At 38.1% G+C, this 17,039-nt stretch overlaps 2 protein-coding genes across 5 annotated transcripts in view; both read right to left on the bottom strand.

The window, feature by feature from the left end:
• Positions 1-17,039, bottom strand: part of LOC145305445 (uncharacterized) — a 344,737-nt gene that overhangs the window by 131,718 nt on the left and 195,980 nt on the right. The window lies entirely within an intron of this gene.
• LOC145305481 (uncharacterized) lies at positions 5,585-15,999 on the bottom strand. 4 transcript variants are annotated; one of them, XR_013874602.1, is made up of 8 exons: positions 15,874-15,999; positions 15,345-15,452; positions 13,520-13,604; positions 11,198-11,262; positions 10,738-10,888; positions 9,995-10,090; positions 8,732-9,571; positions 5,585-8,614 (listed from the first exon to the last, which is right to left on the bottom strand). XR_013874602.1 is itself a non-coding variant. In XM_080147103.1 (7 exons), the coding sequence occupies exons 1-7, from the start codon at positions 15,915-15,917 to the stop codon at positions 9,209-9,211; spliced, it is 912 nt and encodes a 303-aa protein (XP_080003229.1). In that variant the 5' UTR covers positions 15,918-15,999; the 3' UTR covers positions 5,585-9,208. The 4 variants fall into 4 exon arrangements, 1 of the variants encoding a protein (XP_080003229.1); XR_013874601.1 differs by having other exon boundaries at positions 8,717-9,571; XR_013874600.1 differs by having other exon boundaries at positions 5,585-7,244; positions 8,484-9,571.

Raw genomic sequence — 17,039 nt, forward strand, 5'->3', positions numbered from 1 at the left:
ATGACTGGAGGTTGGCTGTGCCTAGTGGGTTTAGGACCCCTGCAATAAACCTGGAATAGACAGACGGTGCCGTAGCCAGGCCAAAGGGCATCCTTTTCCATTGATACAAGCCCTTGGGGGTGGTGAAGGCGGTGCAGGGCCGGCTGTCCTCGGACACACGGATGGTGTAGTATGCGGCCACCGCGTCTAAAGCACTGTAGACACGGTGACCGCCAGCTCGTTCCACCAACTGCTGGATCCTAGGCAGGGGGTAGCTGTCCAGTTCCAGACACTTGTTGAGGGCTCTGTAGTCGACGGCCCAGCGGGTGCTCCCGTCCTTCTTCTTGATGGGCACCAGGGGGCTGCTCCAGGCGGAGTCTGACGGCTCTATAACTCCCTCCTGTAGCCAGGTGTCCAGTTGTTTCTCCAGTTCAGCCTCTTGCCGCGGGTTCAGATCCCTAAATCTCTGGCGGATCGGCTGGGTCCCTGGCTTGAGGCGCAGCTGCAACTCAACCACGTCTGTGCAGCCGGGGGTAGAATTGGAGAAGACGTCCCTGTATTCTGACAACATAGTCCAGACCTCCTTCTTGAGCAGGGGGTCCTTGCGTAGGAACTCATTGTCTTCCATCTCCAGGGCCTCCCACAACTCCTGCATGTCTATAGGCTCAGCAGGTTCTTGGAACGAGTGGAGACGCGGGGGAGGCGTATCAGAGACCTCTAGAATGTCAGGTTTGACCAGCTCCCCTGCCACTGGGAGGCCAGCATCCAGCAAGAGGGGCACCTCCCCTTCATTGACCACCAGTACTCTAAACACAGTGGCAGAGCCAGGCCTGTGGGCATACAGGCCCTCTGGAATAACAAGATCCTCCCCAAACCTCTGTTCTGGGGCAGCTAGTTGGATGGCATCCTTGGTGCGATGGCCTACTAGCTCAACAGGGACCGCCATAACCCCGCGGCCAGGCAGGACCACCCGCTTGGCTGTGCGGAGCTGGGGTGGCTGGCCATCAGTTGGAGTGACAGCGCTTAGCCTATACTAGGGTTGGGCCGGATAGTTTTTTGGCCGGATACCGGATACCGGATATCCGGCCGATTTTAAATGCCGGATATCCGGTATCCGGCCGGATATCCGGCCAACGCCGGATATCCGGTTATCCGGCCAAATTACCGGATATCCGGCCGGATAACCGGCCAAATTACTACATATTAAAGTATCAAAAAAGGATATAGTCCCTTTCGTAGCAACGGACCTTAGGGGGCGATTCGTTGTATTTTTAAAATTGCTTTTAATAGGTTATTTTAGGTTAGGTTAGGTTATATTTGGTTAGGTGATTGCCTTGCAGGGCTAGGCAATTGGCCCCGCAAGCGAGGGGCTAAAAATAGGAGGAAAGCTATTGTGAAAATACGAATAATCGCAAAAAAAATTCTTCATAAACTGGTGTTTTATATTATACTAGCGGCTGCGTCCCTAGAATCTAGGGATATTAGAAAGGACATGAAAATGCAGAAAAAATAACTTAAAACCTTACAACGACTTTTTTATAAAAATTAAACGGACTTAAACCACCCTGGGACCTAAAAAGGAGAACCATATCGAACCATATCGGTTCATCAGTTAGCGAGATCCTTCGCTACAGACAAAAAAAAGCTTACTACTTTATATAATAGGATAAAATTAAGGTTAAAACTTAAAAATTTAGTAACTATTAAATCTCCATAGCAAATAAATCTAATTAACTATTACTACCCTCAATATGTAATATCAACCCCTAATGGTTGGAGGATGGGCGGGGAGGTGGTGTTAAATGCCTGCCCCCCCCCCCCCTCTGTTTTTTTCTATCCCATTTTCTGTGTATAAAAGGTAGAGGGCTACAACTGAGTGACTTTCGAAATATGGGTATGAAACATAACTAAGAGTTGAAAATTTTTAATACCTCCTTCCTGGCGGGCACAGGATGCCAGCAAATCTGGTAAGGTCATTCAGGTAAAAAATAAAAATATTTTTTTACTTAAACAAAGCATTTCATGTTATCTAATACTAAAATATCCTATGGTCGTACATCCTCATTCCTCATATGTAATATAGATGTTCAAGTCGATTTCAGGTTCCAGGTATAATCCTGCAAGTTCTGAACCTCCAGGTCTCCAGAAATCTTTAAACGGTTTCTGTGACCGCAACTTTTTACTTGAAGATTTCAAATTTTAAACTTAAGCTTTTTTATATATCTTCATGACTTATTACAATTTCATAAAATCCGTTGCCGTTTACCTGCCAACCGTCGGTTTGCGGCTGGCAGCTGCCAAGTACTGCTGCCACCGCCAAAATTTATGTTTTGAGATTTCTAATATAAAATTTACATAAAGATAAAAATATTCAGAAAAAAATTTTCTTCTAGCTTCAATAATAAAGAAAATTACAACCATTTAAGATTAAAAAAAACAAAGATTTTTGTTGTAAAATATAAAAGATTATATTGCCGGATATCCGGCCGGATAGTTTTAATATCCGGTATCCGGCCGGATATCCGGCCACACCGGATATCCGGCCCAACCCTAGCCTATACGTGGCTGGTGCGGGGTCAGCTTTGGCTCCGGGACCCACCGGCCGCGACTTGACGGGCTCGGCCTCTGGAGGGGCTGACGTGTCGGAGCCAGGCGTGGCTCCGAGGGCGTCCGGCCACGATTTGACGGGCTCGGCGCTGGGAGAGGCCAAAGTGCTGGGTCCAGCTTTGGCTCCGTGGGCGTCCGGCCGCGACTTGACGGGCACGGCGCCGGGAGAGGCCGGGGCCTGAGAGTTGAGTGTGGCTCCGGGTACATCAGACCGCGACTTGACGGGTCTGGACTCGGGCTTGGCTGGTGGACTGGCTGGAGGTCCCAGGTAGAGGGGGCCAGGTGGACACGGCTGGCCGTTGATAAAGGTGTCGGCGGAGAAGATTGGTTCTGGAGGGCTGGCAATCTCAGGAAACGTTGTTGGCAGGCTCTCCCTCGGCACCTTGGGCACTGGGGGCAACCCCATGGCTAGCAGGTTAGCTCCCTTGTGTGCGTTGAGCTCAGCGTCCACCCAGTGTGTGCCTTTCTCAACCACACGCGGCTGCTCAGGCAGGGGGCCTGGCAGGGGCCCCTCATAACTTAGCTCTCTCTCGGCTGTCTCCCGGTCAATGGGGACGCCACGGAGTGGGATAAACTCCCCACGCACCCACAAGCAAGGTGGTTGCATGTCGAAACAGAGCCTAGTTCCGAACTCCTTGAGAAAATACCCTCCTAGGTTCAGAGGGTGTGAGAGGTTCCGGACCACAGTCACGTGGTATAGATGGAGTATAAGAGTGTGTGAGACTGCCATATATAACTCTTTTAACTTTCCTATTACCTGGAGGGGCTGGCCTTCCTCATTAGCAGTCAGGATCTGGGTGTTGTCCGGAATCAACATGCGTTGCACGCCCATCGCGTGCATGAGGTGCTCAGAAATTACAGCAGACCCTGGTACACGGTTGCCAGAATCAATCATGGCATCAACCTGTACATGCTGGGCAGGGTCAGGGGTAGGAAACCTCACCCTGACATGGCAGGGGAAGTGGAGGTCCTGCCCTTGAGACAAGGGGGCCTCTCGTTCGGCTGGGGTTGGCAGAAACTTTGGTGGTGGCCGAACCGCAGCTATGGTGGTATCGCTTACCATGGTGGCTTAGACTGTAGCTTCGAATCACTAGAGCTTATTAATTATCACTTGGTCAACAATTTTATACACACTTATGTGTTGTTATCACTAGGAGCTCTAGGTGTGATTCTGGAAGCACTGGCAGCAGGGAATGTCCGTCCTGCAAGGTTCAGAGGGGTGACGGCGGTAGGGAATGACCCGTCCTACAGCGCCGCTGGTTCGAATCCCGAAAATGGCGGCAGGGAATGGCCCGTCCTGCAGCGCCTCGGGTTCGAATCCTGGGAGGCAGCGGCAGGGAATGTCCCGTCCTGCCGTGCCTGTGGCTCAAAGTCTGCTATCCGTCGCAGTGGTAGGGCTTACTTGTGTGCTGAAGCTTCGCAGCCACACATTGCCTTCTTAGGGAGACCAGCACCCAGCTGTCTGTCTCGTAGATTTGGCCTGGGTGTCCTGGGGCTTGTCCCAGCTACACTTGCCAATTTAGACTCAGTTCTGTAGCCGTCTGAGCTAAATTATCCGATTGCCGTGGCTGCGCACCTAGCGCTACTCCTACACGACACGGAAAAAGCGTCTTAACTGGCGCTTTTAGCAGGCTAAATCTGCTTGCCGTAGGCCAGAGGCCCACATATTGCGTTCAAAATGATGGAAATTCGACCTAAAAAGGCCGTCTCACAGGTCAGTTGGCGGCTGATTGTCCCCTTACTTGCCAAAGGGTCCAATCAGAGGTAGAATAGGCTAGTTTCTGTAAGGCTCGATTGAAACACGCTGACACCAAGTTCTGGTAAGCCGAGCGTTCTCGGCCCACGGGGTAACGAGTTCGGATTCAACGAGCCCTAGCCTTTAATTATTCTACCAAACAAACAAGCAGGATTCAATCATACAGAAATTATATATTTAAACTGAATAATATTTACAAGTTATGTTTACTATATATATACAACAGATTATAACAATGGTTAGGTTTGAAGGGGGTGTGGGGCGCTAGGGCTTAGCTCCCGACGGTAGACAGGCTGTGGGGGCAGCGGTGGTAAAAGGGGAGGCAACGCCTCCCGGTTATATAAGCGCGTGAGGAACTCGTGATAGTTGCATGTTTGAGTCCCCTCCCCACATTTAGGCAGGTCAGTTTGACCGCTGGGTGCGGGGTCAACAGCGGTCATGAGATAGATGGTGATATAATAAGATTAGTGCAGGGGGTTTGTTATCATAAGTCACAGCGAAGCAACTCTGTAAACGGCCTGTCCGTCTGGGTGTCGTATTACCACAATTTCACCTTTCCCATCGATAAGCGCGCAGCTTCGAAATCATGATTCATAGACGAGCTAGGGATATAAAGGGACAATACAATAGCCGATAGATTGTTGTACATCCTCAATGATGATACACAAAATTTTTGTAATTTCAATTAGTGGTTGAAACGATTAAACTCTCATTGAACCAACCAATCATAATTAAATAATAGTCACCAAAGTTTTCAAAACTTTGGGGACTAGTGTAATTAACACCTCAATGTCCCCTCCCTCCCTGATTATTTAGAGTTGAATCATAGGTACCTATCTATGTTTCTATACGGATGTTACATAAAATATCATGTTTTTACTTTGTTCCGTGAATTACAGAAGAAATAACCAAAAAGAGTCAAACAGTATCTACTCAAGACATACCAAATTTGTTTAGCTAATGATCATAACAAATGGGGAGATAAGTTGTGCTAAGATTCCGTAAAGGTGCGAGTTTTAAGGCTTAAAAACAGTAGTGGAACGATAATATTCACTAAATATGTGTATTTCTTATTGAAAAGAACTATAGACAATTTTTTTAAAAAGTTAACATAATTTTTTACCATTGTACTACTGTTTTTACTTAAACCACATAACCTTTACGGATTTTACCCGCAACCTACCGCTCTCTTATCTAATCATATTCAGTTTCATCAGGCAAATCATTAAATAAAATCATATGAACATTTAATAATATTTATTTCGTTATACAGTGATGTGTTTTAAAGACAATTAATAATAATAATAATAAATCATCCATATATTACTATTTAATTCATGGGGTGGGGGGGGGGGGGGGGGAGATATTTCTTTTCAGTTAAAATTGGAAAGAAAAAAAAACTCTTTTAAAATGTAGGCTAACTTAAATACAGTAGCTACACAGGTGTCATAAAGGGATAAGACAATGGTCCAAAAGTTGATTTACATCTCCAAGGATAATAAACAAAATTCAATAAAATCCCCAAAGTTATTGAGCCAACGAATATGAAAACATTACCATAAAACTTTGGGGACTAGTGTAATAAACAGCACAATGTCCCCTCTCTCTATCTGGTTGCTATTCATATTTGCCAGTCTACATTACAAAAAGGTCATTTTTTACCCTTTCTTGAAGTCACTTTGGGAATCAATCCGTGGAAAATCGTCCCCCCACCCATCAAATTACTAAGGCACATAATTATAAATCACAGGAATATTATGTTACAAGAAAAAATAATTGCTTGCATCTATTTATTTTCAGTGTAAATGGAACATATATTAAACTTCCTAAAAAATTTTAATCGGTTATAGTTATTTATTTATCACATCGCATTATAGATAGCTTTCCATGGATATTAAAATGAAAAATTGTAAGATTAAAACCAGGCTAACAAATCTGGTATTAATTTTATGATATTATCTTAATATTTGTGGAAAATTGTCTTAAATACGATGCTATACATGATCTTTCAGTAGGGCTGGAAACCAGTTCTAAGCCAGTGGATATTAATCGGTTTTGAAGCAATACTGGAAAAAGTTGGCATTGTGTAACAGCCCAAAGTAGGGAGATTAAATTATATTCCATTAACCATCTCTGTTTCTCTGATAAGGGTAACTTTTGAAAATTATAACATAATGAATTTTTTTAAAAATTACATAGTTTTATTATTATTTCAAAATCAATAAGTTTTTATAAAGGGTGATGTAAAAAATTTGAAGTGTGTATAAAAAGTGAGGTATTACATACATCTACTAGGGATCTAAAGGGTTAAGACAATGGCCGATGATTGATGTACATCCCCAATAATAATACACAAAATTAGACCTTCTGTAGATTACAAATAGTGGTTGAAACGTTTCGACACTCAACTTAATGAACCTACTAATAAAAGTCCCCAAAGCCAACGAATAAGAAAACGTAGTCATAAAACTTTGGGAACTATTGTAATAAACAGGCCATTGTCTCCTCCCTCCCTCCCTCCCTGTACATTTATACAATATTATAGCTATTCTATTTTGGAATATTTCCAATTTTATAACATTTTAGTGTTTTTTACATAAGTTGATTTTTCAAAAAAAAAATATTTTGCTTTTTCTGACAATATTTGCTATAGGTAAGTAGACAAGGATAGGTGAACGAAGATAGACTTTCCCTTTGTAAATAATACACAAGGTATTGGGGTAAAAATAATTTATCTTCAGTGGACCTTCCCCAGTAAACCAATGGATAGGGCAAGAAAAAAATCACTCAAAATATTCTTAATTTTTTTTATAAACAAAAACACAAAAAAACACGAGATCTTACATTCTAACGTGACAATGCATATATTCATAAAAAATTGATATATAAATATGAAGTTATACTTTAGGATAATAAAAAAGAAAATATTTTAAGAAAAAAAATGGAAATATGTGATATTTTTGTTTTGGAGATACAGGGATAGCTAAATAAATTTAGAGATAAAAAGGCAATGGCCGATAAATTGATGTACATCTCCAATAATGATACAAAAATTACCCCTTCTGACGAAATGTTTGGACACTCAACTAAATGACCCAACCAATCAAAATTTAATAAAAGTCCCCAAGGATGTTATGCCAGCGAAAATGAAAACTTTTTGTAAAACTTTGGGGACTAGTGTAATAAACAGCCCATTGTCACCTCACTCCCTGAATTAATAAACAGAATTTTTTACTTTTTAAATCCAATGACCTATCCTCTTTTTCCTGAATTATCTTATGATATGAAAGTTTGGATAACAAGGCAAAGTTAAATTCTTCTTTACTCTAGCAACTTTAAACTTTTCGGGGAGGGAGAGGACAGTGGAGATTAAATCAAGCTACGTAAGCCCCTTTCTTCAGCTAAACATCTTAATATTTTTTATTAACATATCAAAAATTTTTCAATTCAAATTAGGGATGGGAATCCGTCGAATTTTTGGGCCGGATTCGGATTCCGGATTCTGAAGGAATCCGTCAAAAAAAATGACGGATTCTTGCGGATTCCGGATTCTTATTTTTGGCGGATTCTGGATTCGGATTCCGGATTCTAGCAGTATTTTAAAAGGCCGTCCGTCACAGAGGGATAGCTTTTTTCGTTAATTTATCACTATGTTACTTGGTTAAAGCCTTGATTTGTTTAAAGTGTTGACTTCCAGCATAACTGAAACATTTACATCACATTAGTAATTATTAAAATTTGTTATGTAGAAATTTTTTTTTTGATCTTTGCCTTCAAACAGAGGGAGTTGTAAGAAAAAAGACGGTAATTTTAGCCTACCAATTTAGAATCCGGAATCCGCTATAAAAAACGGATTCCGGATCCGGATTCGGATTCCAAAATTGGCCGAAAATTGGGCGGATTCCGGATTCGGATTCCGGATCCGGATTCCCATCACTAATTCAAATATCTTAATAGTTTGATATATCATCTTAAGAAAAGCCCATTGCCTCCAACTTTTCTGCCAGTGAAAAAAAAGTAATTTTTAATGATAAAGTTTTTGTGATGTGTATTTTCTATAAGTAGTATGTCGAATTTGCTATCTAAAAAAATCTAAAACTTGTATTTCAAAATTATGAAAACGGAAGTTGAGGGGCCAAACCGTTTTTCTTCATATTCATATATTATCATAAGTAGTTAAAATAAGTAGGTATGTAATATGTATGTAATGTTTAGTTAAGGTATCACAATAAAGAACAAAAATTTTACAATATTATAATAAATGCCTTCTAACTGAAAACATAATAAGTAGGGCCAGAGATCCGGATAATTTCAATATCCGGTTGGATATTGAAAATGGCAGGATAACCGGCCAAACCGGATATCCGGCCCAACCCTAATAATAAGTACCAGATCTAGAATAGAAAAGGAAAGACGAAAAACATTCAGATTTGCCAAAACTTTAAGTTGATAGGTACTATCTTTTTTTTAGGTAGTACACTTATATTTAATTTATATCATACATAAAAAATCAAAAGAATATGATTTATTGTATTAAAAAAATTTTACACACAAAAATTTAAGGTATTTTCTTAAGTAATAAGAAGTTTTGTGATTAAATTGCATGTTCAAATGAATTTACGGGGTAAATAGTTCCATGGAAATTATGAAATAAGTTCAGCTAATTGAAAACTTGTCTCAGTTAAATAAGTTAACTCCAGAAAAAAAGCTTAACTCGTAAAAAATACCTATTCTAATCATTTAAAACACATTTCATAGGTATACAAGATTAAAGTAGGAAATAAGTAGGTAGATAACTAGTATTTTTAAATGCTTTCCATGGAACTACCCCTTTTCATTCATATTAGGTTTTCTTACATTTTTAATCTATTTATCTTTAGGTATTGTAACAGTCAAAACTGCGGGCTCGTCATTACTTGCCATAACAACCGCAGTTTCGGTAGCTGTCGCGTTGTTGCGGGGAGCCGCCGCAGTTGTAGTAGCCACACCACTGTCAGTCAGCACCGCAGTTACGCTTGCATAGCTTGGGAGCGCGGCATCTGCGCTAAGACTGTTACTGTTTCCCGCCACAACTTGCATTGTTTCCACGTTGTAGGCTGGCGGCGCGTCAGTGCAGTCCTCGTATTTGGGCGGCATATCTTTGGCGGGATCAACTCTGGATTGTCCCGAGGTGGTGGTCGAGGCAAAGAGATCACGGGCTATGGTGATGTTGTCCACATTAAAGGCACTCTGAAATAAAAATATATTAAACCCTTCCCTGAATTATGATTTTTTTGTTTTTTAGTTCGAGACAGTTAGCTCTTTTCGTTAATTTTTACAGGTTAGAATTGTCCTATCGATTTCAAACTTTGCATGATGATTCCCATAACAATTAGGTAGGTACGATTTAGGTCCGGACGTCCATTTAAACATGCTGATTTATTTTTCACTTTTTAATCAAAAATTAATGTAAGTTATGAATAATATCCTATTCATCTGATTTAGGATACCTATTCCTATTACAACAAGGTACAATGTTATGAGCGAAGCATCTGTATAATCAAGTAGTTCCTCTCTAGAATGTGCCATGAGTGCAACTTGTTTCCTCATATTACACCACACAGACAGACAGAGAGATAGACAGACAGACATCATGTTACTATATATATTTACCTGTAACTCCTCTCTAGAATGGGCCATAAGTGCAACTTGTTTCCTCATATTACACCACACAGAAAACACACAGAAACACAAGATCAGTTCTAAAGCCTGAAAGAAAAAAACATTTAAGATAATGGCCGATGAATTGAATTACATCCCTAATGACGATACACAAATTTACCCCTGTAAATTAAAATCACGACGAAACCCGCTACTTCGTTTACTTTCTATGATCCAAAATATGTTATACCGTAGCCGTAGCTCTGTGGTACTGCACTGAGTTACGGTGATGAGAATTCGAGTTCAAACCCATGCATGTTGCAATCACAACATGTTGTCTCGAATTCTCCAATGTGTATTCACGCAACCTCCCCCAGTTGCGTTGGAAGGGAGATTGTTATGTAGTTTGGATGCCTAATAATCAAGTGTATAATTCCATCACTTCCCTTAATCCCAGGCTCCTCTGAGGAGAGTGTCATTCATTACGGTGACTTAATCTGGGACACCTGCCATACTCAAAACCGGCGAGGGTGAGGTAATAACGAGGAGCTCTCATGAGACAAGTGTCAAGTCATACTTGAACGTGGAGCTTAAACTGGCCCCGGTGGCTATGCAAAAGTGTCTCAACATACTCCAGGAGTCAGGTCCAAACCCTAAGAAACTATGGCTAATCAAACAAAAATACCAAAGGATAGGCGAAGAAATTCCTGTACTCACACGTCTGACAAAGCATAATTAAAATAACTATACCCTACCTGTTGAAATCCAGGCATGTTATGGTGTCCAGTTCTGAAGAATACAGATGTAATGAGCTGGAAGACCAGGGTGCCCAGGATGACCAGCCAGAAGATGAGCCAGGGCACCAGCAGCAGCCGCTTCCAGGTACGCAGGCCGTGAACAGCAAGACTGAAAAAAAATAAAGAATTTCAGATTTGTACGAGGCGAAATTTCTGTATTTCCAGGGATCTAAAGGGATAAGATAAAGGCCGATAAATCGATGTACATCACAAATGATGAGAAACAATATTACCCATTCTATATATCATAATTAAAGGTTAAAACGTTTGGACACTCAACTTGATAAACCAACCAATAAAAATTTAATAAAATTCCCCAAGGTTGTTCAATCAACGAAAAAGAAAACGTTCTTTAAAAACTTTGAGGACCCCCTGTGCCTACATATGCATAGGTTAAAATAAATAAAAGGTAAGATACCTGTTGCAACTGAATGTAATGATTGAGAAAAGTCCCAGGATTCCTCCTGCTATTGTCAAAGAATCCTAAAAATGATAAATTAAAAAAAATCTTGTAATTGGAATTATGTTCATAAAAATATCGCCAATTTTTAGTACCTAGCGAAGCTACTATATAGTTCAACATGTCCGTCCGTAAGGCACGAAGTGGGACTTATGTGATTTTCTCGTCTGCTATTTAAGATAGGTGGCTGATTCTTCTTGTCAACATTTCCATCATTATGGAGCACAAATAGTTGTAAAATATCAATGGCCGGCGGTCGGACTGCTTTTTTTAGCTATTTTTCTCATCCCCCCCCCCCCCCCTCGTATCTTTGGTTATTTTGGTCCGATTTTTAATAGATTTGTAGATAAGGCAAAAAAAAATTAATTTTTTTAAAGCTTATATTATACAGACAATCTACTATGAAGTATTTTTAACAACTGGACAATTTTTCAAGGATATTATTTTCAATCGTGTTCTATTTATTTTTTTCTGGTGAAATATGACAATATAGGTATTTTATCATTAATCTTTTAACACATGTTTCATCCTTAAAATATTAAATTTTACACCTTGAATTTTGATATTTCAACAAAAATATAGGTAAATAAAGAGATATATTAGATGGATGATTTATTTTAGTTTTAGAAAGTTTTTATCTTTTTGCGGGAAGTAAAAAAAAATAAATAACCCTAATATCTTTTTCTTAATTCAATAGGTAAACAGGTATTAAAAGAAACAACAAATAAAATTACAGGATAAATTGTCCCTATAAAAATCTTGTAACGAGAAATCCTATTATATAAAGTAGTAAGCTTCTTTTGACTGTAGCGAAGAATCGGCTAAACGCTGAACCGATATGGTTATCCTTTATAGTGAAGCTTCTTAAAGATCCTGAGATAGTTTAAGATTTCTTTTTTAAAAAATAAGTCTAGGTAAGGTTTCAGGCTATTTTACTGCTTTTCCATATATATCCCTTTGAATATATACCCTAGATTCTAGGGGCGCAGCCTCTAGTATATTATAAATTAACGAGTAAAGTGATCTTTTACAAATAAAAGTACGCTAGGTACACTACATATAGAAAACAGTCGCTTATAAAAGTTTTCAGACATAAATCTCTTACTAAGTAAAAACAAATTTCCGAGAAAAAAATTAATTCTTGTATGATCCATTGAAATATTGGAATTGATTATAAAATCTGAGGAAGCCATTTTCTTTTGCTTACTCAGTTATAAAGGCGTAGACAAGGAAGCTTACAATGGTAGGAAAACAGGGATCTAAAGTGATAAGACAGTAGCCGATAAATTGATGTACATCCCCAATCATGACACACAAATTCATATTTAGTGGTTGAAACGTTTGAACAATTAACTTAATGAACCAACCAATCAACATTTTAAAAAAGTTCCAAAGTTTGTTAAGCCGACAAATAAGAAAACATTATAACAAAACTTTGGGGACTAGTGTAATAAACAGCCCATTGTCCTTTCTCTATCTCTGATTTACCCGTCTATGAATACTGCATGCGCCCCTACCCTTCAATTCAGGTTCAAGGGTTGTGCACCTTTTATGTGAGAATTTTACATTGGGGCATTATCCTGTCATATCATATTTTATACAACTTCATGCCAATAAATCAGGGATCTTTAGGGATAAGACATTGGCCCAACAATTGATGATATACAAAATTACCCTTACAGTACATTTAAATTTGTGATAAAACGTTTGAACAGTTAACTTAATGATCCAACCAATAAACATTCAATACCTAAACTCCCCAAAGTTTTGAAGTCAACGAATAAGAAAATGTTATTATAAAACATTGAGGACTAGTTTAATGAACAACCCGTGGTCCCCTCTCTCTGCTAAAAAATAGTTGGGTTGGGCTGAGTTTCAGGAAAACAATTTTTTGTTACAAAATGAGAATAAAGACATACAAAATTAAAAGGTAATAAATCAGATATATTGACAGGACCAGCAATTTAGTAACAACCCTATTAAAAAACTTACCATTTGTTGTTTATTATTTAAGGAACCCATACATGCTAGAACTAAACTAGCTATAACGTTACAAATATTGATGTACAGACAGAGAGGCCAAAGGGGACTATGCACGAACAAGATAAAGTGATTTTAAGCACCTTCCAGCATTACACCTGAGTATTTTTTCCTGAATATACTAGGTTTTAATAGTTATATAGACTAAAAAATATTCATGCTGGAAGATGCTTAAAATAACTTGCACTCGTTCGTGCATAGTCCCCTTATAGAGTGGAGCAACCCTATTATAAAACTTACCCTTTGCTGTGTGTTAGTTGAGAATCCGACACAAACTAGAACTATACTGGCTATGAAGTAACAGATATCGAAGAAAATCAACAATCTAAAATAAAAAAATATAAACATCAATATGAGCAAAAATTAGGATAAAAATGTTTTAACAAGATTTGATGCATAGGGATTAGACACAACCAATGAAAATAAATATTCTTTCTGTTTTATTGTAGCTTTAAAATAAGTGAAACAAATATTAACCAATAATCTTTCAAAAAGATTCAAGTGGAATTCCCTAAATCATTCATTTATCAATCTTCGTATTTCTTTTGGAGAATGGTAAAGAATCTTTATCAGGGGGATCTAAAGGGATAAGACAAGGGCCGATAAATTGATGTACGGCCCCAAAGATGATAAATAAAATTACTCCTTTTGTACTATATTACAATTAGTGGATGAAACGTTAGGACACTTAGATTCAATATAAGTCCCCAAAGTTGTTATGCCAACGATTAAGAAAACGTTATTATAAAACTTTGGGGACTTGGGTAATGAACATCCCAATGTCTCCTCCCTACCGGAATCTTTATGCACTTTTATGTATGAAATAGGGATGGCAATCCGTCAAATGTTTGGACCGGATCTGGATTCGGATTCTTACAAGAATCCGTCTAAAAAATTTAATTGATAAATGTGTCCTAAAAATTTATGTTCTTGGTGTTCTCTATAATTCACTTCCGAGAATAGAACCAAATTTTAAAAGATATTATATATAATGATGACGATCTTTGCCTTCAAAAAGGCGTAGTTGAAAGAAAAAACTCAAGACGCTAATTTTACCCTACCAATTAAGAATCCGAATCCGCTATTAAAAAACGGATTCCGGATACGGTTTCCAAAATTGACCAAAAATTGGGCGGATCCCGGATCCGGATTGCTAACCCTAGTATGAAATATGACTTATAATTAACCAGTTTCCCCAGGAGGGATTTACACATTATTTATACATCTCATTTAACCAGGGTGGAAGAGAACATAGTTTATCACACTAGTCACCAAAGATTTATAATAACGTTTTCTTATTCGTTGACAAAACAACTTTAAGCACTAAGTTGAGTGTCCAAACGTTGCAATCAATAATTGTAATCTACAGAAGGGGTTATTTCATGTAACATAATTGGGAATGTACATCAATTTATCGACCATTGTCTTATCCCTTTAGTTCCCTGCATTTTACACTCATTATATGCAAATTTTGTGTGAATTTCTGAAAATGTGAAAGCTTAAAAAAAGTTCAAAGGTGGCACAATAAAAAAAGTTTTTTTTTACGAGACAATAAAATGATCCTATTCGCCTAGAAAATGGTCTAGGTCATGTGCATACACTGTTGCTTTGTGGTGTGTCACAATACACTCTTTTATGTCCTTCCACCCTGTAACTTCATGTTTACTTAACCTTACCTCGTAAGGGCAGAATTCTCCTTCGATTTTTAAGTGATTATCTAGGAAATCCAGAGCATTATCCGCTTGTAATGGGATGCAATACTCTAACACCCAAGGATATTAGGTTTGGTTAAGTAACATCCAAAAGAGAAACAACCCTTACATTGCATGACCTTTGTCTGAGAAGTTCTAATAGTTCCTGGTAATGAATTACGCCTGTCCATGGACCAAAGCATTCCTCCTACCCTAACTATTTATGTTGCGCACCTGACATAGCATCAGTAGGAACCATTTTTAATGTCTTTAGTTATGACGCGATGTCTGGCCGAGATTCGAACCTATCACCTACCCAACGACGCGCAGATGCGCTACGTTTTGAGCTACGACAAAGGTTCAAGTTGACTTACTTTAAAGTAGCCATGGTGTGTCTTGTAATTTTCTCAATGTCCAACTCCATTCTGACTCTGTGAAGGTTTTGATAAAATGCTTGCAACTGAGTTGGTAGACTGTTAGTCCTGAATAACAATAAGTTTATTTGCATTAATCAAATATTAACTAGGTATAAAAACTGTTTTCATTGGAGGATTTTTTTGGGTTCGAAGATTTGTTTTCTTACAATAATTTTGAAAAAAATCCTAGGGAAACATTGAAAAAAAATTTTAAACAATAAAAACCTTGAAAAAAATACATTTAAATCTTAATGAGAATCGCTAAATCTTTCAAGTGCATGTGTAAACTGTAAATACTAAAATTCTTGAAACACTTTTAAAATATAAACATCATGATAATCGATAAATATTTTTATGGCTTGTTGAAATAGTCCACTAGAAGCCTCTAGGGGCGTAGCCGCTAGTAGAATAATAAAGGGAGTGTTGGACACTTTGTTACTTTCGGTAGCATAAGACTTGGCGCGACAATCTTGGTCCTGTTTTTTACCTGGAATTACTAGGACTGCCACGGGTTCCTCCTTCTTCTGGCATTTTAACTAATGTTTAAATAATCTGAAATTTGAAAATTAATTCAACAATTCATTGTAATAAAAATGCATGTACCTATAGAATAGATAATATTTCATCTGGTATAAAATGTTGCAGCTAGTGGACAACCTAAAATCCCCCCTCCCTCTTTATTGTTGTGTTGGCTAATGTTTTATGTCAAGTGATGAGGTATTTTATCACATCGTATCATAGACAGCTTTCCGCGAATAGCAAAACTAAATTATAGGATTAATTCCGGTTTTGTTAGCTCCTAGTGTGCGGAAGCCCAGGCTATTTTAACTGGTATTAATCTTATGTTTTTTTTTTATTTTACTATTCGTAATAAATTGTCTAGGTACATGATTTTACAGTATGACTAAGAACCAATTTTAATATTTATCGGTTTCTAAGCCAAACAAAAAATCACAAAACTTAACTACTAACACTTTCAACTCGATTGGTTAACCTATCAGAAGCATTATTTTTTAGTTTTTTTTATGGCTTTCAAATTAAATTTAAAATGCAGGGCGACCACTCCAAAACAAAAAAAATATAGTATTTTTATAGTATATTTTTAAAATCCATATAGTATATATAGTATATTTTTTTTCACTCATATAGTATGATATAGTATCGGACTTAGAATTATATAGTAATACATAGAATATACATCATCAATAATAACTCAAAGCATAGCTGTTATCAAGGCAATTTCACATATAAGGAGCTTACTCTGTGATTATTAGGCAAGGTATTAATGTGAGACTTTAGGTTGTTTAGGATAAAAGTTTACTTTTGGTTAGTATTTCACATATATTTAATCATTTTTTGGCTAGGTCTCAGGTTCAGGTGCTGCAGGCTATCTGAAAAAATAAAAAAAAAAAATTTCTGTTTGACGAGTTAGAGATCAACTTATAAAACAAAATATGCACCTTTTTAGATGTTATTAACATAAATGAAGAAAAAATTAAATAGGCCTCCAAGTTCTGGTCTTGCAGGCCTCCAGGTGCACTCTGGACAAGTAATATATATTTCTTTTATTTGAAGAGTTAGAGGCCAACTAATAAAATCGAATATGCATCTTTTTGAATGCTATTAACAAATCTGAAGATAAAAAATTTAAAT

Source organism: Acartia tonsa, chromosome 2, assembly GCF_053477335.1.
Source record: "Acartia tonsa isolate MP-2025a chromosome 2, ASM5347733v1, whole genome shotgun sequence".
NCBI classification, from domain to species: domain Eukaryota; kingdom Metazoa; phylum Arthropoda; class Copepoda; order Calanoida; family Acartiidae; genus Acartia; species Acartia tonsa.

Excerpts from the sequence above, each read along its gene's own strand:
- LOC145305481 (XM_080147103.1), bottom strand. The coding sequence starts at position 15,917 with ATGCCAGAAGAAGGAGGAACCCGTGGCAGTCCTAGTAATTCCAG. Across the intron at positions 10,889-11,197 it reads ATTACATTCAGTTGCAACAG|TCTTGCTGTTCACGGCCTGC; the intron begins GTATCTTACCTT and ends ATTTTTTTTCAG. Across the intron at positions 10,091-10,737 it reads ACATGCCTGGATTTCAACAG|GCTTTAGAACTGATCTTGTG; the intron begins GTAGGGTATAGT and ends TTTTTCTTTCAG.